The sequence below is a fragment of the Micromesistius poutassou genome (assembly GCF_964030765.1).
Source record: "Micromesistius poutassou genome assembly, chromosome: 5".
Classification (NCBI taxonomy): Eukaryota; Metazoa; Chordata; class Actinopteri; order Gadiformes; family Gadidae; genus Micromesistius; species Micromesistius poutassou.
The window spans coordinates 8,382,500-8,405,619 of NC_140275.1; the positions used below are offsets into that span (position 1 = coordinate 8,382,500).

General features: G+C 48.1%; 2 protein-coding genes across 2 annotated transcripts in view; both read right to left on the reverse strand.

Annotated features, from left to right (window-relative positions):
• Window positions 1-1,604: 1,604 nt before the first annotated feature.
• On the reverse strand, window positions 1,605-17,470 carry LOC311343679 (endophilin-B2-like). The gene is made up of 11 exons (XM_084468600.1): window positions 17,362-17,470; window positions 16,809-16,950; window positions 15,555-15,683; window positions 14,815-14,960; window positions 13,840-13,932; window positions 6,873-6,935; window positions 4,965-4,988; window positions 4,245-4,334; window positions 3,454-3,554; window positions 2,761-2,899; window positions 1,605-2,435 (listed from the first exon to the last, which is right to left on the reverse strand). Exons 1-11 carry the CDS (start codon window positions 17,422-17,424, stop codon window positions 2,328-2,330), a joined length of 1,098 nt encoding a protein of 365 aa, XP_084324726.1. The 5' UTR covers window positions 17,425-17,470; the 3' UTR covers window positions 1,605-2,327.
• Window positions 17,471-18,546: 1,076 nt separating this feature from the next.
• LOC311344015 (phosphatidylinositol 4-phosphate 5-kinase-like protein 1) overlaps window positions 18,547-23,120 on the reverse strand; it is a gene marked incomplete at both ends in the record, with an annotated part of 8,141 nt that continues 3,567 nt past the window's right edge. Inside the window, 7 exons of the mRNA XM_084468955.1 lie at window positions 18,547-18,940; window positions 19,142-19,304; window positions 20,199-20,311; window positions 20,714-20,769; window positions 21,149-21,183; window positions 22,309-22,433; window positions 22,841-22,995. Of these exons, the coding sequence (XP_084325081.1) occupies window positions 18,547-18,940; window positions 19,142-19,304; window positions 20,199-20,311; window positions 20,714-20,769; window positions 21,149-21,183; window positions 22,309-22,433; window positions 22,841-22,995 (1,041 nt within the window). The remainder of the gene's footprint in view (window positions 18,941-19,141; window positions 19,305-20,198; window positions 20,312-20,713; window positions 20,770-21,148; window positions 21,184-22,308; window positions 22,434-22,840; window positions 22,996-23,120) is intronic.

Sequence of the window (23,120 nt, forward strand, 5' to 3'; positions counted from 1 at the left end):
TTGGTATTAATTATCTCAAATTAGTTACTGCAATTTCTTACAATGATAATTAAAATCTAAGCAATCTGACAATTTAGTTAGGTGTCATTGCATCGTTTTTTCATAGATTTTGCGTTGGTCAATGAATGCACTGAGTGCTGAATGCTGCGGTACTCCTGTATATATTTTGTACCTTCCGGACCTGTGACATCAGTGTCAAAATTGTTGGTTATGGTTATGCTGATATTGTGGTTATTGTTTAATGTTCATTTTGTGAAAAGAAATGGGATACTACCTGCAGTCTATTACCCAATGTTTTTATCCAATTCATGTGTGGCCATTAGACTGGACCAATTACATCACTGAGTGCTCTCATGCCTTCACAGTCACTATATCCAATTCTGTTATTAAAAGTAATGTTGAAGAAGATTCCAGAATTAATAAAAAATACCTACAAAAGTCTGAATGTCTAAGTGCTACAGCCCAGGTCCACGTTCACACACGTTTCTGTTATTAGAGAAGCATCTTTAGAAGGGGAGCTTTTTCTTTTCTATTTTCCTACAAAGTGATGACATGCACCCCCCCCCCACCCCCTTGCTCCCAGTCCGTCACTGCTTAAGCCATCAACACAGTTCAGCCGCGCCTTGCTCAGGTTAGTTCAAGCCAGGCTAACGTTATCCTGGATTACGCGCATTCACGAGATATGTAACCAGCCCAGAATGATGGTCTCTGTGGGGTGTTCCAAGAACGGAGGTTTAACAAACACTTTAACAAACGCTTCCTTCAAATAAATGAGTACAAAATCTAGATAATTGTATTTGGTGATAAAACAGAAAGGCTTAAAGTAACCCAACACCCACACTCTCTGTCCCTGAAAACCTCAATCAAAGTCAGAAATCTAGGGGTTATCATGGATTCGAATTCGGATTTCGACAGTCACATCAAATCAGTTATAAAATCTGCATATTATCACCTTAAAACGTAGTGAGACTTGAGGGCTCATGTCCACCGAAGACTTACAAAAACTTATACATTATTTATCATGCGTAAGCTTGATTACTGCAATGGTTGATCAGCGACCAGCAAGCACCATGAGTTTATTGCATTTATTCAGTGATTTGGCAGAAAGCTAAAGCAAACATAAAGGTCTCCAGTCTTTAAAAGTGGTCAGGGTTGGGGCAAGCCTTAAATCTTCAGGGAGTTTATTCCAGCTATTTGTTGCATAGTAACTAAATCTTTGTCTTTGTCAGAACTCTAGCAGCAGCATTCTGAACAAGCTGTAGTTGCCTTAGAGGTTTTTTTGGGAGACCTGTAAGGAGTTACAGGTCTATTATTTTTTATTACTTTGCACTTGGTTCTATGAACATACTGTAGCGACAGCGATATATTTTTTCACTTTCTTCTGACAAATGTACTTATTGTAAGTCGCTTTGGATACAAGCATCTGCTAAATGCCCTAAATGTAAATTTTTCAATAATAAATAATAAATCTATATTTGAGGTGAGTCAGGCTCACATGCTGGCTCTTGTCTTCATGTTTTGACCCGTGCAGCAGAGATTGCCAAACGATTTGTAACATGGAAAACATTTGTTCTATTCTTTTGAAAACCACACAGACTTTTGAAAACAAATTTTATTTAAAGCTTAATCTGGAAAAATGAGAATCATACATAGACACAAAAAAATACATACACAGTACATACAGGAAAAAAACACACACACACACACACACACACACACACACACACACACACACACACACACACACACACACACACACACACACACACACACACACACACACACACACACACACACACACACACACACAAATAAATATGTAAACATGTTTCAGACCAGACTGTCTGGTTCCAGAAGTAGGCTGTACTTCCATGGCACAAAGTTAAATAAAACATCATAACATTAACAATAATCTATATTAGTAAATTCAATGATATAGAGATTATATATAGATAAGCCCTCCAGACAGAGCCCTCCCATGGCAGGTTAGTGGACTTCTCTGATTGGCTGAAAGAGGGCCTGGGCAGATTGGCTCTGTTGTGTTTGAAGACAAATGAACACAAACATGTTAGTTAACATGTGATGGAACTGATCCTAACTAAGACCAGTTCAATCACATGTTAGCTAACATCAGTCCCATCACATGTTGACTAACATCAGTCCCATCACATGTTGACTAACATCAGTCCCATCACATGTTGACTAACATGTTGTGTGTGTGTGTGTGGTGTGGTGTTGTGTGTGTGTGGTGTTGTGTGTGTGTGTGGTGTTGTGTGTGTGGTGTTGTGTGTGTGTGGTGTTGTGTGTGTGTGTGGTGTTGTGTGTGTTCAGCTGAGTAGCTCCAGGTAGGTGACAGGAACTCTTCCTCTCTGGTTTTCTCTCTCTCCAATCAGCCAATCAGAATCCATCCCAGGCACCGTGTACACTGTAATCAGCTGAGAACACACACACACACACACACACTTAGACTCTGATACACGGGGGTCTACGTGGGGGTCCTGGACTACGTGGGGGTCCTGGTCTACGTGGGGGTCCTGGTCTACGTGGGGGTCCTGGTCCAGGTGGGGGTCCTGGTCTACGTGGGGGTCCTGGTCTACGTGGGGGTCCTGGTCTACATGGGGTCCTGGTCTACGTGGGGGTCCTGGTCCAGGTGGGGGTCCTGGTCCAGGTGGGGGTCCTGGTCTACATGGGGGTCCTGGTCTACGTGGGGGTCCTGGTCTACGTGGGGGTCCTGGTCCACGTGGGGGTCCTGGTCCTCACCTGGTCTGCGTAGAGGGACAGCTCCGAGCCGTCGGCCGCGTCGTAGTCGAACAGGACGCGGGCGGCCCGGCAGCCCGTGGGGGGGGGGGGGCCCCTTCCCCCGGCGGCCCCCTGGGGGCCCGAGGCGCCCGCGGAGCCGCTGGGGAGCACACACAACGGGGGGGGGGGGGGGGGGGGGGGGTCAGGGTCCCGGGTCTCATGACCTCAACCTCCCTCTGGGGGGACTGCAGCCAGTGTTGCCAGATTGGGCCAGAATTCCTGCCAAGCGCGCTGCCAGGGGTTGCCAGATTACAGCATCTTTGAATTGTGTGTAGTACAGAGTAGTACTCTGTAGTACTCTGTAGTACTGAGTAGTACTCTATAGTACTGAGTAGTACTCTGCAGTACTGTGTAGTACTCGATAGTACTGAGTACTACTGAGTCGCACTGAGTAGTACTCTGTAGTACTCTATAGTACTGTGTAGTACTCTATAGTACTGTGTAGTACTGAGTAGTACTGAGTAGTACTCTGCAGTACTGTGTAGTACTGAGTAGTACTGAGTAGTACTCTGCAGTACTGTGTAGTACTGAGTAGTACTGAGTAGTACTCTGCAGTACTGTGTAGTACTCTGCAGTACTGTGTAGTACTCTATAGTACTGAGTAGTACTCTGCAGTACTGTGTAGTACTGAGCAGTACTGCGTCTGCGTCCTACCGTGCTAGCTCGTTCTGCAGGTCTTCCATGTGCAGGTGACACTGCCTGTAGTACGCAGCCTGGGCCTCCACAAACTCATGCAGGCAGCGCAGGTGGTTGACCTGAACACACACACACACACACACACACACACACACAGGTGGTTCACCTGAACACACACACACACACACACACACACACACACACACACACACACACACACACACACACACACACACACACACACACACACACACACACACACACACACACACACACACACACACACAGGTGGTTCACCTGAAGACACACACACAGACACACACACAGACACACACACACACACACACACACACACACGGTTCACCTGAACAAACACACACACACACACACACAGGTGGTTCACCTGAACAAACACACACACACACACACACACAGACGGTTCACCTGAAGACACACACACACACACACACACACACACACACAGACGGTTCACCTGAACAAACACACACACACACACACACACAGGTGGTTCACCTGAACAAACACACACACACACACACACACACACACACAGACGGTTCACCTGAAGACACACACACACACACACACACACACACACACACACACACACACACACACACACACACACACACACACACACACACACACACAGACGGTTCACCTGAATACACACACACACACACACACACACACACACAGACACACACACACACACAGACAGGTGGCTCACCACAGACAGGTGGCTCACCACAGACAGGTGTGGAGGGCCGTGTGCTGTGTGGACGTACGTGTGTGCTGCTGATGTCCTCCAGCAGTAGTTTGGTCACCTCTGCCTGCTTGTCAAACTCCGCCTGGGCGAGCTGGAGCTCGTCCTTAGCCTGAAAACCAGAAGCCGTTTAGAAATAAAATGCACTCAGATAATGGCTCTTAAATCGCACAACAGCACTAGTTAACTGTTATATGGAATGTTTACATTTTGTAACCCATTGGTTGGGTTGTAAGCAATGTTTTCACCGCTGTACACCTGAGGCCATAGTTTGTCATCAATGCACTACTACAGACCTGTAGTAGATTATCATCACCACCATGTTGTAGTTTATCATCACCTCCCCGTTGTAGTTTATCACCACCTCCCTGCTGTAGTTTATCATCACCTCCCTGCTGTAGTTTATCATCACCTCCCCGTTGTAGTTTATCACCACCTCCCTGCTGTAGTTTATCATCACCTCCCTGCTGTAGTTTATCACCACCTCCCCGTTGTAGTTTATCATCACCTCCCTGCTGTAGTTTATCATCACCTCCCTGCTGTAGTTTATCATCACCTCCCTGCTGTAGTTTATCATCACCTCCCTGCTGTAGTTTATCATCACCTCCCTGCTGTAGTTTATCATCACCTCCCTGCTGTAGTTTATCATCACCTCCCTGCTGTAGTTTATCACCACCTCCCTGCTGTAGTTCTCTCCCCTCCCCGCTGTAGTTTGTTAATGTGGTTCAGGGGTCAAACTCACCTTCTCCACTTCCTGGGTCCAGAGCTGTTGGAGAAGAAAAAGAACATTGAGCAGTTCTCAGAAACAGAAGATGTACCCTGACCCCGACCCTGACCCAACCCTAACCCTGACCCCAACCCCAAACCTAACCCTGACCCTGACCCCAACCTAACCCTGACCCCAACCCCAAACCTAACCCTGACCCTGACCCCAACCCTGACCCCAACCTAACCCTGACCCCAACCCCAAACCTAACCCTGACCCCAACCTAACCCTGACCCTGACCCCAACCTAACCCTGACCCCAACCCCAAACCTAACCCTAACCCTGACCCTTACCTAACCCTGACCCAAACCTAACCCTGACCCTAACCTAACCCTGACCTCAACCAAACAGGAGCCCTGGCATCAGGACCAGACACTCTGGTATTTGACGTAGGACACCAGACACTCTTGTATTTGACGTAGGACACCAGACACTCTTGTATTTGACGTAGGACACCAGACACTCTTGTATTTGACGTAGGACACCAGACACTCTGGTATTTGACGTAGGACACCAGACACTCTGGTATTTGACGTACGACACCAGACACCACGCAGACCAAATGATGAAAACACACGTTTTTCCCTTGGGGTGAGAACCTTTTCCAGTCTTGTCAGCATAACCAACCACAGATGTTTGGGGTGTTAACCAACTATGGGAAGTTCAATTGTGTAAGATTTCAGATGTTTGTTTGGATTAATAGTGATGTCATTGAAATGATTGACATTTCTTTTGTCTCTGAATGTTGTGGTGGGTGTGAAGATCATGTCCAGCTGGCAGTGGGCCAGAATCTCCCCGTCTGCTCTCCACAGATACACTTTGTACCTGTTGCATCAGCCAGCACTGACCCCAGTCAGACACCACCTTACCACGCCACCCTACCCCGAGTTAAACACCACCTTACCACGCCACCCTACCCCGAGTTAAACACCACCTTACCACACCACCTTACCCCGAGTTAAACACCACCTTACCACGCCACCCTACCCCGAGTTAAACACCACCTTACCACGCCACCCTACCCCGAGTTAAACACCACCTTACCACGCCACCCTACCCCGAGTTAAACACCACCTTACCACACCACCCTACCCCGAGTTAAACACCACCTTACCACGCCACCCTAGCCCGAGTTAAACACCACCTTACCACGCCACCCTACCCCGAGTTAAACACCACCTTACCACGCCACCCTACCCCGAGTTAAACACCACCTTACCACACCACCCTACCCCGAGTTAAACACCTCCTTACCACACCACCCTACTCTGAGTTAAACACCACCTTACCACACCACCCTACCCCGAGTCAGACACCACCCTACCACACCACCCTACTCTGAGTTAAACACCACCTTACCACACCACCCTACCCCGAGTTAAACACCACCCTACCACACCACCCTACTCTGAGTTAAACACCACCTTACCACACCACCTTACCCCGAGTTAAACACCACCCTACCACACCACCCTACTCTGAGTTAAACACCACCTTACCACACCACCTTACCCCGAGTTAAACACCACCTTACCACACCACCCTACCCCGAGTTAAACACCACCTTACCACACCACCCTACTCTGAGTTAAACACCACCTTACCACACCACCCTACCCCGAGTTAAACACCACCCTACCACACCACCCTACTCTGAGTTAAACACCACCTTACCACACCACCCTACCCCGAGTTAAACACCACCTTACCACACCACCCTACTCTGAGTTAAACACCACCCTACCACACCACCCTACTCTGAGTTAAACACCACCTTACCACACCACCCTACCCCGAGTTAAACACCACCCTACCACACCACCCTACCCCGAGTTAAACACCACCTTACCACACCACCCTACCCCGAGTCAGACACCACCCTACCCCTGAGGCACTGGCAGAAAGGACGTAGTTCCGAGGTCTGGTCTCCTGGAAGTCGGGCTGCGTCTACAGAAACAGAGAACAGTCTTTAATGGAAACATCATAACATATATATTACTGCACAATGGAACTATATTAGTTATAATAATAACTACTATAGTACTAATACTATTATAATACTACTAGTTATAATGATAATATAACTTACACAATACAACCATCTGTATGTCGATTATTCATACTGTATATGAATAATCTGTCCTGACGGGACAGATTGGTGGTTGGGCGGTTTGCACTTCTCCGTGACCCCTAGAGTTATGACGGCAGGAGTCTTAGGCCCGGTCCCATTCCTCTCACCTTACTTGCTTGATTGCCCTTAGCTGCACGTCTACCGAGCTGGCTAGCGTTCAAGGGAAACGCGGCACTCCCTCCTGCTCCGCTGGGAGACACCCTACCCCTTCGTGGAAACACACAAAACCTAGGCCCCTAGGACCACTGGCCCTCCAGGTGGAAGGGCAGAGAGCAGACAGAGTGACCCCACTGGCCCTCCAGGTGGAAGGGCAAAGAGCAGTCAGAGTGACCCCACTGGCCCTCCAGGTCGGGGATTGGGCGATGGGCTAAATACCCGTCCCCGGAAGAAAAGAAACTGGTCACAAAAACTGAAACTATGGAAACTCTACCTCTGACTGACCGAAGCCTAACTGACGACCAGTGTGTAACGTTACAGTAACGGAACTACTTTTTCGGGTAAAAAGTAGTGTAACGCGTTACTACTGAAAATATGAAACGTAGTTCCTTTTTCAGTTGGGCACAACGTTACTTTTCCCAGGGACAGATTTGACAACGACACTGCCTCAGCTCCTCCCACGCTGAGGCTGGTTCTAGCAGCAGAGAGCAGTCAGTCGTCATGGCAAGCGGAGCAACCAACGGTAACTTTTGAGGGATGGAGGCTGTGGCGGTTTTAGGCACGGGCGAAGCGGGCAGCCGCCCGGGGCGGCATTGTATCGTGTCACATGGGGGGCGGCACGAGCACACGAGAAAAAAAAACAATCTGCTCCACGAAGCGGTTTTCTATTATCTATCACAGGGGTCGGCAACCCTAGGCACGCGTGCCACCACTGGCACGTGGACGCATAATCATTGGCACACTTGAAGAAAAAAATTCTTCAAGTGTGCCAATTTTCACCGCTACAATGCGGCAGCGTAATCATTACTACCGATTTGTTTTGCACTTTATTCCGTTTTGGGCATTTCCTCCCAGTGCAAATATGTTTAAATGAGTTACTGAAAGCAGTGTTCTGAATTGGGATCAATTAATCGTTTTTAAACCTATGTTGTGAGTAATAGAGAAGAAAATATTTAAAAGATTGTTGCAAGTGGCCTGTATGCACGGCCTTCACATGTTTTTTTGCAAAGCTGTACATGTCTTAAAGATATTGATGTGGATGTTTCCATCATTCTCATATAATGTCTGTTTTTACATTTCTCAGTGCAAATATGTTTTTGAGTTTCTGAAAGCAGTATTTTAAGATGGGATATATGTAATTATAATCTGTAAGCCCATGATGCAAATATAACAACAAAAAAAAACTTTAAAATGTTGATGCATGATTGTGAACTATATGGAAATAATACAATTCCAGGTCTTCTGGAAATGTTTTTGGTCGCTGTGTCATAATTCAGCTTAATATTTAATATATTGTTCCTTAAGGCACACTCATTAACGAGAAAATGTCCAACTGGCACTGCATGTTGAAAAGGCTGCTGACCCCTGGTCTATCACATCACTGTGGGGGGGGGGGGGCTCACTGGCGCCCCCTCTGGCTGCAGGCGCCCTGCTCGCTGAGGAGGTCTATCACATCACTGTGGGGGGGGGGGGGGGGGAAAGGGGAGGGGGGCGCGGGGGACACTTCACCTCTGGGTCTCCGGAACGGACAAGGGGGGAGGGGGGGCAGGGGTCCACTGTCAGCGGATTGAAGTCCTTATTGCAGCCTGCAGGGTGATCAACATACGGAGGAAGGCGGTCGCTGAGCTGCCCCAACATTGAGACGTTAAACTCAGCTGGAACCGCCGCCCACCACCATCATCCAAAATGTGATGTCAACAGACCAAAAATAGTCGGAAAGCCTACAGAAACTATATATAGTTAATGTGACAATCACATTATTAAAAATAGACTTGGAGCAATGATTTAAAACCTATTTTTTTGGGAGCATGCTTTATGGCACACGCCATAGAGCAGTACTCTAATGGAATTAGTGGGCTCACACCACGGATTTCTTGCAGACATATAAGTTGATCTTTCACTCACGAGTGTATGTGGGGGGCCCACAAGTGGGACGCATGAACCGCCTGTGGCAATCTCAGCAGAGGCCCCAGCGGGGGGGGGGGGGGGGGGGGGCACGTGGGCTGAGCAGGGGCAGAGCCCGTTCTCTGTTCAGGGTACTCCAGAGAACAAGAGCGCCACACACCCGGCTTCTTCCTGCCGTGTGGACGCGGCGACGCTGCACGTGACCCAGGGGAGCATAATATTAATAATATATAGTAATTAATTACATTATTTCACAGGGAAAGAGCTTCACTCTCACTTCTCTCTTTGAGGGGACTTTACTGTGGAGGGAACTCAAGGCAAGTGCAAGTGTCGTTACGGGGAGAGTGATGGGTCGGGGTCACAGACTCATTAGACTCTGACGTCGTTGGAGAACTCAGAATGAAACTAGCAGTGAAGAACAACGCTGGGGGTTCCCAGCGGGGTTTCACACCCTAGCAGAAGGAGAACATAAGGGAAAGATGCAAGACGGCTTTCAGTAACACTTCTGCAAATCTGTCCCAGGAGAAAAGACCACCAGAAACAGCCTGGTTCCGCCCGCCTCTGTACTTCCGCTTCTTCCCACGGGATTCGGGAAATGTTTAATTTTCCAGCTGTTAGTGGTGAAGGAGTTTGCTAAGCATGAAAGACGTCACGACCAAACGTTAGCGATTGGTTAAGGCAGATCCAGAGTGGCACTGGGCAGAGCCAATAGGTTTTAAACTTCAACAGCACCCGCCTTCAAGTGAGCAATCGTTTGTCCCTATAGCAGTTCTAGACCATCGGTGCGAATGAAACGAGTACGAAGGTCTAGTTAGGACTAGGCTACACCAGAAAGGATCACAGAAGCAACTTGGAGTGAGATCCATGGTGGATGCCCTATGCTCCCAAGGGGGCCAAAAGGTTAAGAAGAAAGAACATCTGGATCAGGGCAGGGCTCCAGACTAACTTTTTTCACTAGGAGCACTGTAGCCCCTAACTGAAATTTTTAGGGGCGCAGCCAGAAATTTTAGGGGCACACACCGTAAATCAACATGCTAACCAAATATTCACATTTCTAGCCTACTAGGAGGACTAATACCCCTCCTTTATGCCCGAGATTGACAGCTGCATCATCAGCTCTAATGGGACTGTCTTCTCTAACCACCCTGTCTCTGTCCCTAGATGCTGGAATGCCTCTTTGGTGGCATCATGTACACCTTAAAATGAAAAAAGGGGTTAGAAAAAAAATGGTTAGTTAATAAAAGATAGTTCTCATCTATCCCAACGGTTTCCATGCGTGCGCGCATGCGTTCGACGAGCACGGAAGCGACAGTTCCACGGGAGTGCGCCCGCTTGTCGTGCAGCTTGACAGGACGCTGCACCTCCGTGCATGCCCGCTCGCCTCTCCATTGAGAATGCATCGCGACAAACGCATCCCGTGTGAAAATGGCACCTGAAGTGATTTCATCTACAAACATATTCACAGTAGGGCTTTGACTCCGAACTTTGTTATTAGAATATTAAAAAGATATATCATATTTGAACGAATATTAGGCAGCCCTTAATGTTCAAACAGTTTATGGGCATTATTTTTTTGTAAACGGGATGTAGACCGACTCATTTCACGGATTCCTGTGAGACCAGGTTGCCTTAATTACATCTGTCGCATATTTAAGGTGAAAACTAAAAGTATTTAGATCGCTTATTAAGTTCACTCATTGCTTATAATGGTTTATTTGTTTCCCAGTATCATTTCCTTAATTTTTGAATTGTAAAATAGCCTAAATAAAATATTTTTTTGAAGTTGCGCGTTTTTGAAATTATTGGAAGCGAGTTGAGCTGACCTTGCCTGCTGTACCCACGGCCCAAAATAAAGAACAGCCGAGACAATATCCTTAATTCAAACATGCCGTTTCATTTGGCCTCAATTAGTATACGGATGCGAACTTGGAATGAACAGGGATTTCTAAAGGTTACTGTACAGTGGCGGAGACTGCAGGAGCTGAAGCTTCACTACGGTAGACCTAAGAAGGTTCTACGAGCGCCAGTCTTCCTGAAAATGGTGGGTTTTTAGCCACACATTGCTCTGAATCATCATCCTCCGCATGCGGCATGCGGGCCATCCCTGCAGGGCTCCAGACTGTGACCAAATGGTTGCAGATCTCAACCTGCGATTCGAACAATGAGCAAGTTGCATGTGCAAGAGGATGCGGGATGATGTTGACCCCAATACAAAAGTTGTTCATAATCAAATTCTGAACAAGATTAACTCAACATATTTTCAAATAGGGCGTGGCATCGAAATGGGTGTGGCCTGTCACTAAAATTGCCACAGTTCATAGACGCAATGTTTGATTTGAGCGGGACCGACACAGTGCCTATTGGGGTCCAAAGTTCCAACTCCTCAAGTAAAATTAAGTTGATTGACAAAACAACATGGCCGCCAGAGGCTAAAAATCTTCAATTGCTATTATCAACATCAAGTTGGACTCCTATGACCTTGACTCCATTACAAAAGTTGTTCGGAATCAAATTCTGAACAAGATGAACCCAACTTCGTGTTTGTCGTGTTTGTAGCGCCCCCTACAGGATCTTTAAAAAGCAGCCCCTGCGCCACGTTTCACCAATATGTATGAAACTCGGTAGACACATACAAAGTGCCAATACCTACAGAAAAGCCTCTTGGACCCATGCCCCAAAACCCACCGGAAGTCGGCTATTTTAATTTTTCATTTTCACTCTTGGCGGCCATTTTCACTTTTTCACTTTGTATTTGAACGAACTCCTCCTAGGGAATTTATTGGATCAACTTAAAAATTGGTCAGTACAGTCATGAAGTGGTGCTGAACCAACACCCTGCTATTTGTGACTGTACATAGAAGGGCGTGTCCGTGGCGTGCCGTCAAAGTTGGACATTTTGAATAATTCCGTGGTCTTGTATTTGAACGAACAAACTCCTAGGGAATTTATCAGATCTGCTTCAAAATTGGTCAGTACACTTGAATAATGTTGCTGAATGAACGCCGTGCTATTTGTGACTGTACGTAGAAGGGCGTGTCCGTGGCGTGTCGTCAAAGTTGGCCGCTTTGAATGGAATTTTTTCACTTTTTCGCCTTGTATTTCAACAAACTCCTCCTAGGGAATTTATCTCATGTGCTTCTACAGATTACATAAATTCGCGAAAAATTTTAAAACTGTGGCAGTGATGAACGGGACCTCGTACCGGCTTGCGGCCGCGTCACGTGCCGTCCTAACATGTGCGCACTTGTCAGCGCACATGTTACGACGGCACGTGACGCGGCCGCAAGCCGGTACGAGGTCCCGTTCATCACTGCCCGCAGTTTGAATTTATCTTAAATTATCTATGGCCCTCAGTCTGTGAGGATGCGGGCCGCAGATAATTTAAGATAAAAAATTAAAATAAATAAAAAATTCACAGAAAACTCGATCAACAGAAACCGTACCTTTCAGTCAAGATGAGAAGCAGATTATCTTTTCATAGAATTCAAAGGCAAACCCATGTGACTAGTTTGCTTAGAAACAATATCAGTCATGAAAGATTTCAACTTAAGTCGCCACTGCTACAACTGCACTGAATATAACGCTAGTTGTTCACTTAATGTTGGGCCGCTGTTTTTAAGTTTTGTGCCGTCATTGAATGAGAGCCCTTTGCACTGGAAAACATAAGAATCACTCATGTGGCTTTTAAAACAAACCTGTTGTGTTTGTCGTTTAACAAGAGTATAGACATGTTAAAAATGGCATTTGAGCATGGAGAATATGAAATGAATGTATATTGGAGTGCTAAATTAAGCTAAATTAACATACATAGGCTATGAATCTGAATGATTCCCTGAAATGTAAAATCCCTAAAATGCATCAGAATACAGGAAATCACATCTACCAAATTAACAATGTTCAGGGGACGACCCCAGACCGGCGTCCATGACCCCCACCAACAGCGTTCACCACCTCCACTGACACAGACACATATCTACACTGGAGATGCGTGGATGGGCTATTATTTCATCCGCAACCGCATCAAAAAACGCACCATCCATCCGCATCAACGTTTTTGATGAATATTCAAAACTGCACCCGCCCGCCGGTTGTCTGGGTTATATATTTTTAATATATTCTTTAATTGATTGGTTAAACCGGTTAAACCGCCACCCGCCCAAATTTAATTAAAATATTATTTTTTGTCACGTCTGCCGCCCGATCCGCCGCGCATCTCTAATCTACACATCATTTGTTCTTATTTTTTAATTTAATTTGTAGCTTCTCTCCTGAGGGTTAAACAGTGGCCCTCTTAATCATGAAAGTTGCCCATCCCTGATCTGGATAATAGTTTACATTTAACTTAATTTCCTTTTTTCTTTTTTTTAACAGTAAGAGAGTCAGATAGGCAGACAGAGAGACAGACAGACAGACAGACAGACAGACAGACAGACAGAGAGTCAGACAGAGAGTCAGTCAGACAGACAGACAGAGAGTCAGACTGACAGACAGACAGACAGACAGAGAGTCAGACAGACAGACAGACAGACAGACAGAGTCAGACAGACAGACAGACAGACAGAGAGTCAGACAGAGAGTCAGACAGACAGACAGACAGACAGAGAGTCAGACAGAGAGACAGACAGCCTGAGAGACAGACAGACAGACAGACAGACTCACGGCGACCCTGGTCTCGGTGGTCCTGGCCCTCCTCAGTCGGGCCTTGCAGGCGTCCAGGTCCAGCCGGCGGTTCTCCAGCAGACGGCGTTCCTTCTACTCACCACGAGACGACCAATCACAACCCAGATCTTAACCCAACCAATCACAACCCAGATCTTAACCCAACCAATCACAACCCAGATCTTAACCCAACCAATCACAACCCAGATCTTAACCCAACCAATCTCAACCCAGATCTTAACCCAACCAATCACAACCCAGATCTTAACCCAACCAATCACAACCCAGATCTTATAGTAAATCAGAGATGTGACCACTAAGACACGCACGCACGCACACTCACGCACGCACGCACACACACTCTATTGTCTATGTTTTACTGTACTGTCTGTGTAGATACCTGCTGTTCGCATAGGTGAGAGTTTGCAGGGGGTTGGGTATCTGGGGGTTGTGTCGTACGTGATGTGATGTTATGTGTCTGTGTTGTTGTATGTTGTGTGTGTGTGTGTGTGTGTGTGTGTGTGACTGGCTGTCCGTACAAGTGAGAGTTTGCGGGCGGCTGGGTGTCTGGGGGTTGTGTTACGTGACTTGCTGTTTGTTGTGGTTGTTCTGATGTGTATGGTTAGGGTATGAACACTAAGATTACCCTTGATGTTTTGTTGGTCTCTATGTGTATAGAGAGGTGTATGCACACGTATACTACACTTTATAATATAATATAATATTTTTGGACTACAACATGTTTTTAGAAAGGTCTGACCAGGGACTGGGGTTGCAAATTAGCCAATGGCTAGAAACCTTTTATGTAACACATCTACAGACATTGTTATGGCATTGACTGCGATAGCTATGTATGTAATAATGTGCGCTGCATTGTCCCTGACAAATAAACTAATTAAAAAACAAAAAAAAACAATCACACGGTCCCATCACATGTCTAGTGTTAGGATGAGAGCTGCTCTGTGGGTGACTCACGGTGATCAGACTCCAGTCTCCTTCCAGGAAGTCCCTGAGTGGACCGACGAGCGCGGCGGCGGAGACGAGGGAAAACTCCCGCTCTGCGCGGCCCAGACGCTGCTCACAGCCGCCCACCAGCAGCAGGCTCCGGCCCACACACACAACCACACACAGCAAAGGTCAGCGTGACTCACTGCTCTGGAATCAGTGTCTCAATCACAGAGGAACAAAGAGGAGGAAACAAGTGACAGCGCCCTCTACGCATGAACAGCTGCACTACCAGCTAACCACAGCTACACTACCAGCTAACCACGGCTACACTATCAGCTAACCACGGCTACACTACCAGCTAACCACGGCTACACTACCAGCTAACCACAGCTACACTACCAGCTAACCACGGCTACACTACCAGCTAACCACAGCTACACTACCAGCTAACCACGGCTACACTACCAGCTAACCACGGCTACACTACCAGCTAACCACAGCTACACTACCAGCTAACCACAGCTACACTACCAGCTAACCACAGCTACACTACCAGCTAACCACGGCTACACTACCAGCTAACCACGGCTACACTACCAGCTAACCACGGCTACACTACCAGCTAACCACAGCTACACTACCAGCTAACCACGGCTACACTACAAGCGACTCACAGCTATGCTACAAGCTACATAGGCTACTATGCTACATGCTCCATCCTCTACAAGCTACTAGGAGCTACGCTAGGAGCCCGCGGCGGCGCTCACCATAGGCCATCTCGGGGCCGAAGGAGCGGGCGGCGTCCTCCATGTGGCGGCCCAGCAGCTGGCCGCCAGACGGTCTCTGGGGCGCCGTGAGGTCCAGCTTCTCATACAGGAACTCCTCCATCCGCACGCCTGGAGCCGGCGGCGCAGGGACGGCGGCGCAAGGACGGCGGCGCAGGGACGGCGGCGCAGGGACGGCGGCGCAAGGATGGCGGCGCAGGGAGGGCGGGAGGCGTCAGCACGCTTACACACACTGGATATATGTGTGTGTATTGATGTACGTGTGTGTGTATAGTGTGTGTGTGTGTGTGTGTGTGTGTGTGTGTGTGTGTGTGTGTGTGTGTGTGTGTATAGTGTGTATAGTGTGTGTGTGTGTATAGTGTGTGTAGTGTGTGTGTGTGTGTGTGTAGTGTGTGTGTGTGTGTGTGTGTGTGTGTGTATAGTGTGTAGTGTGTGTGTGTGTGTGTGTGTGTGTGTGTGTGTGTGTATGTGTGTGTGTGTGTGTGTGTGTGTGTAAAATGGTGTTGTCAGAACAGAACGTGACTATGTTGGGTGTTCAAGTGTGACATCATCAGAGCGGTGACATCATCAGAGCAGTGACATCATCAGAGCAGTGACATCATCAGACCAGTACTCACCAGTGTAGTCCACTGAAGCGTGGAGATTAAAACACAAGTTAGACGCATCACTGAAAAACCACCACTATGATAAAGCTTCATATTTAATGTTCAAGAGCTGTTGGTATTTTAGGAACTGTGATTGGATAGAGAAGGGCTGGCCGTCCGTCAGAACATTAGTGGAGAGATGTGCTGCCAGTCAGACTGAGGACCGCCCCCGGCTCCTAGTTTAGGCCAATCAGGGCGCCTCTTTCATGACGGGTTCGGGAAGCAGGCAGGACGTTTGTTTCGGTTTAGTTTCCAGATCCCTCTCTCGTCAGGGCAGTCTGTGTTATTATCCTCCACCATATGTTATTATGTTCCATGTGTTATTATGGTAAACGGACTGCATTTAAACAGCGCTTTTCTAACCAGCTGCCACTCACGTGCTTTACAATATTACCTCACATTCACCCGTTCATGCACACATTCACACACCGACGGGGGTGTCACTTGCCCAGGGACACCTCAGGCCCCCGCCAGCCCCCCCGCTCTGCCTCCTGAGCCACATGCCGCCCACGTCCCACCATAAGTCGGATAAGGTCCCTCCGTGTTGTCGTGTGTCATCAGTCTAGCGACCGAGGGGAGGGGGGGCTCGTACCGGGGTTGGGCCGCAGCAGCACCTCCGTCTGCCGGCAGATCCTCTCCGTCCAGAGGCGGGTGGCGTCGGCGCGGCCCGCCAGCCGCTCGAGGTCCGCGTCCGGCTCGGTCCGCTCGGCCTGACCGAGCCGCTCCTCCGTGAACTGGAACCGAACCGAACCGGACGGGTTGGACCATAACACAAGGGAGCAGCACCGTCAGAGAGCAGGGAGCAGACAACACGCCGAACACAACCCTGGGTCGAATTCTGTAGTTCTACCAAAACTACAACCAGGGGACTGAGAACTACTGCAGTCAGAACGTCAACTACTGATGTTACTGCTGGACATTATAACGTTACTCCTTTGTGTGTGACGACATGTTGTGGTGTACACTAAGCAATGACAGCGCAGTCGACCATCCCATAATATATTAATTTGAACATGAATCCAGATGTTTAGGAGACAGGTCGTGACTCGTGATTAGCTCCCTGCTAATGCTCATGGAAAGGTTTTCATTTCATAACATTCGCCAAACGTTCAGTCTATCCAAACATATAAAGTCCTTGTTCCCACCTGTACCGCCCGAGTGAAGAACACCCCGGCACCAGAAGCAAGTTTCTTCATGTTGAAATCCATGCTGCGACTGGAAGTTTGTTTCTGCTGCGTCTGTTGCTGCTGCAGACTGCAGTCTGACGGTGAGCCGCCAGGGGGCGCCGCGGTCTGCAGTCTGACGGTGAGCCGCCAGGGGACGTCGCGGTCAGGCTGCAGTCTGACGGTGAGCCGCCAGGGGGCGCCGCGGTCAGGCTGCAGTCTGACGGTGAGCCGCCAGGGGGCGCCGCGGTCTGCAGTCTGACGGTGAGCCGCCAGGGGGCGCCGCGGTCTGCCACTTCTTCTTCTTGTATTTTACTGTAGTAGCAGCACACTGCTGTTGCGTTGGCGCCACCCTCTGCCCAGCTCGAACTTTGCATGAAGAAAGACGAGGAACGACCCGCGGAATAAGATAAAATAAAATATATAAAGTCAGGAAAAAAATGAAATGAGATAAATAGATACTAATAATAGTAAAGTAATAAGTACTTTTTAGTTCAGAGCAATGAAATGTCATATGGACGTGGACTTTAAATGCTTTGTTATGATTATATTACTGTAGTCGTTCATTTATTAAATTCAAGATTATTATTTTTCTTATTTTTTATGAACAGTCGACAAGATGACTAGTTTGGTTTCAAGAAAACTAAAACAACATTTATTGTTAAAGAACTAACCCGGACCAACATATAAAATAACATATAATATAACATATATATACAAATACATACGATATAATATAAGATTACAAATAAAACTCATGTTCTAATGTCATTTAACTTTACATACTGATGTATTTGCCGATATATATATATATATATATATATATATATATATATATATTCCACGGCTCTTCTCAGCGCTGTGGAACGCTCCGTTCATTCCGCACAGTCCGGTAACTCGTCAACCCCAGAGGATTCTAAGTGACGGCCACTTAGACAGTCACTGGGGCCCCAGCGGGGGGTCACTGTGGGGGGGGTCACTGTGGGGGGGGTCACTGTGGGGGGGGGGGGGGTCACTGTGGGGGGGGGGGGGTCACTGTGGGGGGGGTCACTGTGGGGGGGTCACTGTGGGGGGGGGGGGTCACTGTGGGGGGGTCACTGTGGGGGGGGGGGGGTCACTGTGGGGGGGGGGGGTCACTGTGGGGGGGTCACTGTGGGGGGGGGGGGGTCACTGTGTGCGGCTGCGGACCCACTGGCAGAACCTGCGTGAGTAGAGGGCGGGGCTGACGGTGGAGAAGCTGCGCCCGGGGAAGCGGAGGCTCTTGTACCAGTGCTCCAGCCTCTTCCTCCAGCCCCACTCCGTGAACACGTCGATGATGCCCACGAAGTAGCGGCGCTCCGGCCCGTCCAGCACGTGCACCGCGTTCTGGAAGGCCGGCAGCAGCCGGCGGTGGCGGGCGTGGAACTCCCCCTTGGCCCCCCCGCTGGGCGGGGTCTGCAGGGGGACCCCCTCGCCGGGGGGGGCCCCCGAGGCCTGCTCCTCCTCCAGGGACCGCTGCCGCTCCAGCAGGGGCCGGCTGGGGGGGGCCCCCGCCCTGGGGCCCTCGTCCAGATCCAGAGACCTGCGGTCACATGATCAGTGAGAGACTCACGGGGGGGGGGGCTGACAGAGACGCACACACACACACGGAAACATGCACACACACACACACACACACGACCAACACACACACACACACACACACACACACACACACACACACACACACACACACACACACACACACACACACAGACAGACAGACACCCCCCCCCCCCCCTACTTGGTGGTGCGGTTGACGAGCGTGGCCAATGAGAGCCTCTGGTCCAGCTCGTCACGGTGCAGCGCCTGCTGGCCAATCAGGAGGCTGTAGTCCAACACGTTGAGGCTCCTCAGGAACACACTGTCCAGCTCCACCTGCTCCTCGAACCACGCCCGCTCCGCCCCTGAGTACAGTACAGTACAGTGTGTTACAGTACAGTGTGTTACAGTAGTATGTTACAGTACAGTGTGTTACAGTACAGTACAGTACAGTACAGTGTGTTACAGTACAGTGTGTTACAGTAGTGTGTTACAGTACAGTGTGTTACAGTACAGTACAGTGTGTTACAGTACAGTGTGTTACAGTAGTATGTTACAGTACAGTGTGTTACAGTACAGTGTGTTACAGTACAGTAGAGTACAGTACAGTGTGTTACAGTACAGTGTGTTACAGTAGAGTGTGTTACAGTAGAGTGTGTTACAGTAGTGTGTTACAGTACAGTATGTTACAGTACAGTGTGTTACAGTACAGTATGTTACAGTAGTATGTTACAGTAGTGTGTTACAGTACAGTATGTTACAGTAGTGTGTTACAGTAGTGTGTTACAGTACAGTATGTTACAGTAGTGTGTTACAGTACAGTGTGTTACAGTACAGTGTGTTACAGTAGTGTGTTACAGTACAGTGTGTTACAGTAGTGTGTTACAGTACAGTATGTTACAGTACAGTGTGTTACAGTAGAGTATGTTACAGTACAGTATGTTACAGTACAGTGTGTTACAGTAGAGTATGTTACAGTACAGTATGTTACAGTACAGTGTGTTACAGTAGAGTATGTTACAGTAGAGTGTGTTACAGTAGAGTATGTTACAGTAGAGTGTGTTACAGTAGAGTATGTTACAGTACAGTATGTTACAGTACAGTATGTTACAGTACAGTAACAGTAGTAATAGTAACGTGTACCCAGTATGATCTAGTACAGTAGTATAGTAACGTGTACCCAGTATGATCTAGTACAGTAGTGTAGTAACGTATACCCAGTATGATCTAGTACAGTACAGTAGTATAGTAACGTGTACCCAGTATGATCTGTTGTCCCTCAAAGTTGTTGTCCTTCAACACCTTGATGACCGGGCTGCCCTGTGGGGCTGGAGCCGTCCACCGGCCCAGCTCACAGCCCTTAATGTCGTACCTGGAGGGTCACAGACACACGGGTTAGACACCCCTACTGCTGCTAATGACCTGTCTCTGTACTGTCTAACCCCTACTGCTCCTTAATGACCTGTCTCTGTACTGTCTAACCCCTACATGCTCCTTAATGACCTGTCTCTGTACTGTCTAACCCCTACTGCTCCTTAATGACCTGTCTCTGTACTGTCTAACCCCTACCTGCTCCTTAATGACCTGTCTCTGTACTGTCTAACCCCTACCTGCTCCTTAATGACCTGTCTCTGTACTGTCTAACCCCTACCTGCTCCTTAATGACCTGTCTCTGTACTGTCTAACCCCTACCTGCTCCTTAATGACCTGTCTCTGTACTGTCTAACCCCTACCTGCTCCTTAATGACCTGTCTCTGTACTGTCTAACCCCTACCTGCTGCTGATTCTGTCGTCAGGGAAGAACACACTCTGCATGATGATGAAGTACTTCTGGAGAGACGGGGGAGAGGGTGAGAGTAGTACACAGTGGAATACGGTGATGTATACAGTTCTGTACATTACAATAATGTAGAGTATAGCTGTATATAGTTATATACAGTACATCCAAAAGGTTAGAGTATAGTAGTATATAGTTATATACAGTATAATACAGTAGTATATAGTTATATACAGTAGACTACAGTAAACTACAGTAGTACATAGTAGTATATAATAAAATACAGAGCCATGCAGCAGTTTCCAGTATTATACAGTGTAATACAGTAGTATACTGTATACTACAGTAGTATACAGTAGACAACCGTAGTTTGTAGTAGAATACAAGGAGAGAGTAGAAGCCGGTGTACAGACTGAGGGGAGCAGGGGGTACCTTGGTGTGGTTGGGGACGGTGATCTTATGGACGCCTGAGAGGACAGAAGAACGTAAGAAACATTTAGAGCCAGCTTACATCACAGCAGCGGACCAGGAGGGAGAGGGGTCTGGACCAGGAGGGAGAGAGGGTCTGGACCAGGAGGGAGAGGGGTCTGGACACAGGAGGGAGAGGGGGTCTGGACCAGGAGGGAGAGGGGGTCTGGACCAGGAGGGAGAGGGGGTCTGGACACAGGAGGGAGAGGGGTCTGGACCAGGAGGGAGAGGGGGTCTGGACTAGGGCTGGGCGATAAAACGATAACGATATGTATTGCGATAGACACATAATCAATATCAATAGAAAATGCGTTCGATAGGTTTCAATAATTTTTTTCCTCGTTGGAAGTTAACGGAGCAAAGAGTCTAGCTCCGCTTTGAACCAGAGGTTGCAAAGCGAGGTTGGTTGCGTGAACAAAGGCACGCGTCCTCTGATACCTGTGGAGAGCAACGTACGGAGCGACACGGCAATGGCCAATCATGTAACAGTATCACGTCTGGCTGCGCCGTCTCGTCTCGCGTGTGTGTTTCATAATTCATCATTCAGAAACAGCGCGATGTGAGAAACGAAAGATGAGCACCGCAACGAGTGAGGAAATTGTAAATAATATATGTGAAGATAGTTCTTCTCAGATCTCAGGCGCCGCGGTCAGCATTGGTTCATGACAGTACTGGACACATCTCCATGTCCCAACAACAATGACATCCATATGTTCCATGTTCTAGTAGGGACTCCAGGTTGAAGATAAGCTTTAATCCACCTACCAAGAAATGCAATAGTGATCTCATGATCTCATCTCTTATGTTTACATTTAACACTGCAAATGTTTTTAGAACACTTTTTTGTAGCACATGTTTTTGAGCACTTTATAATTGATAATTGTTAAGTTTTCATTGTGATGTTCATTTTCATTCAGACTTATGTTTATACTTATTTGAGTTTGACATTCCTTTCCCTGTCTGCCTACAATCAGGGGAAGGTTAAGTTTAAAATAAAACTGTTTACGTTTATATTTTTCTCCTGGTCCTTTAAATTTTTTTTGACCGATATGAAACACTTATATCGTGATACAGTTTTCAGCCCTAGTCTGGACCAGGAGGGAGAGGGGGTCCGGGGTACATACCCAGGAAGCGGACCAGCAGGGAGTGGGGGTATCTGTTGAGGTGGTCCACGTACAGCGGCAGGTTGGACAGGAGGAACTTCACTTCTCGATGGCTCTGGGTCTTCAGGAAGAACCTCTTGTCGTGGCTGCAGGGAGAGAGACGCCAGCGTGAGGACCTCAGGGTGGCTGGTTCTAGTCCCGGTCTGTGAGCAAGGCACCTAACCTTTAGGCCAGCTCCTGAGAGAGCCGTGTTCAGAGAAGTGTTCACCGTCGTGTTCACATGTTCACGTTCACAGACGCTCTCCTCCAAAGCGACTTACAGTCAAATCAAACCACCAATGAAACGATGATAACATGAGTCTCTACAACATCCGGCAGAACTTTCTGACCTCACAGCAGAAGGTCAGCAGAGAGAGACACGGTTCACCTGACCAGCGTGGTCTCCTTCCAAAGAGTTGAAGACCACCAGATGTTCTCAGGAGAACATCTGTTTGAGTATGCTCTTCAGAACCGTTTCCTGTCCCTGTAGAGTCCAGAGGAGGGGTCTACGTACGTGATGAAGAAGTCGGCCTTGCTCTTGGAGTTGCTGATGAACTGCAGGTAGAAGTCGTCTGAGCTGAGGGAGGAGCGGTACTCCTCCTCGCTCAGACCCAGCGACCTCCTCAGGGAGCAGAACACCGGCCCTGAGAAGGTCTGCATCTGGAAGCCCTGGAGACAAGGTCGACGTCTGAGCCTCTCCAGGAGAGCCACACTGCTGTTATGTTATTATAACATCATTACAATAACCCTTACCTAAACCCTGTCATTATAACATGACAGGGATAGTGTTAAAG

Coding starts and splice junctions, on each gene's coding strand:
- LOC311343679 (XM_084468600.1), bottom strand. CDS start 17,424: ATGGATTTCAACATGAAGAAACTTGCTTCTGGTGCCGGGGTGTTCTTC. Junction 16,951..17,361: donor TCTTCACTCGGGCGGTACAG/GTGGGAACAAGG, acceptor GTTCGGTTCCAG/TTCACGGAGGAGCGGCTCGG. Junction 2,900..3,453: donor CTGCAGAACGAGCTAGCACG/GTAGGACGCAGA, acceptor TGTGCTCCCCAG/CGGCTCCGCGGGCGCCTCGG.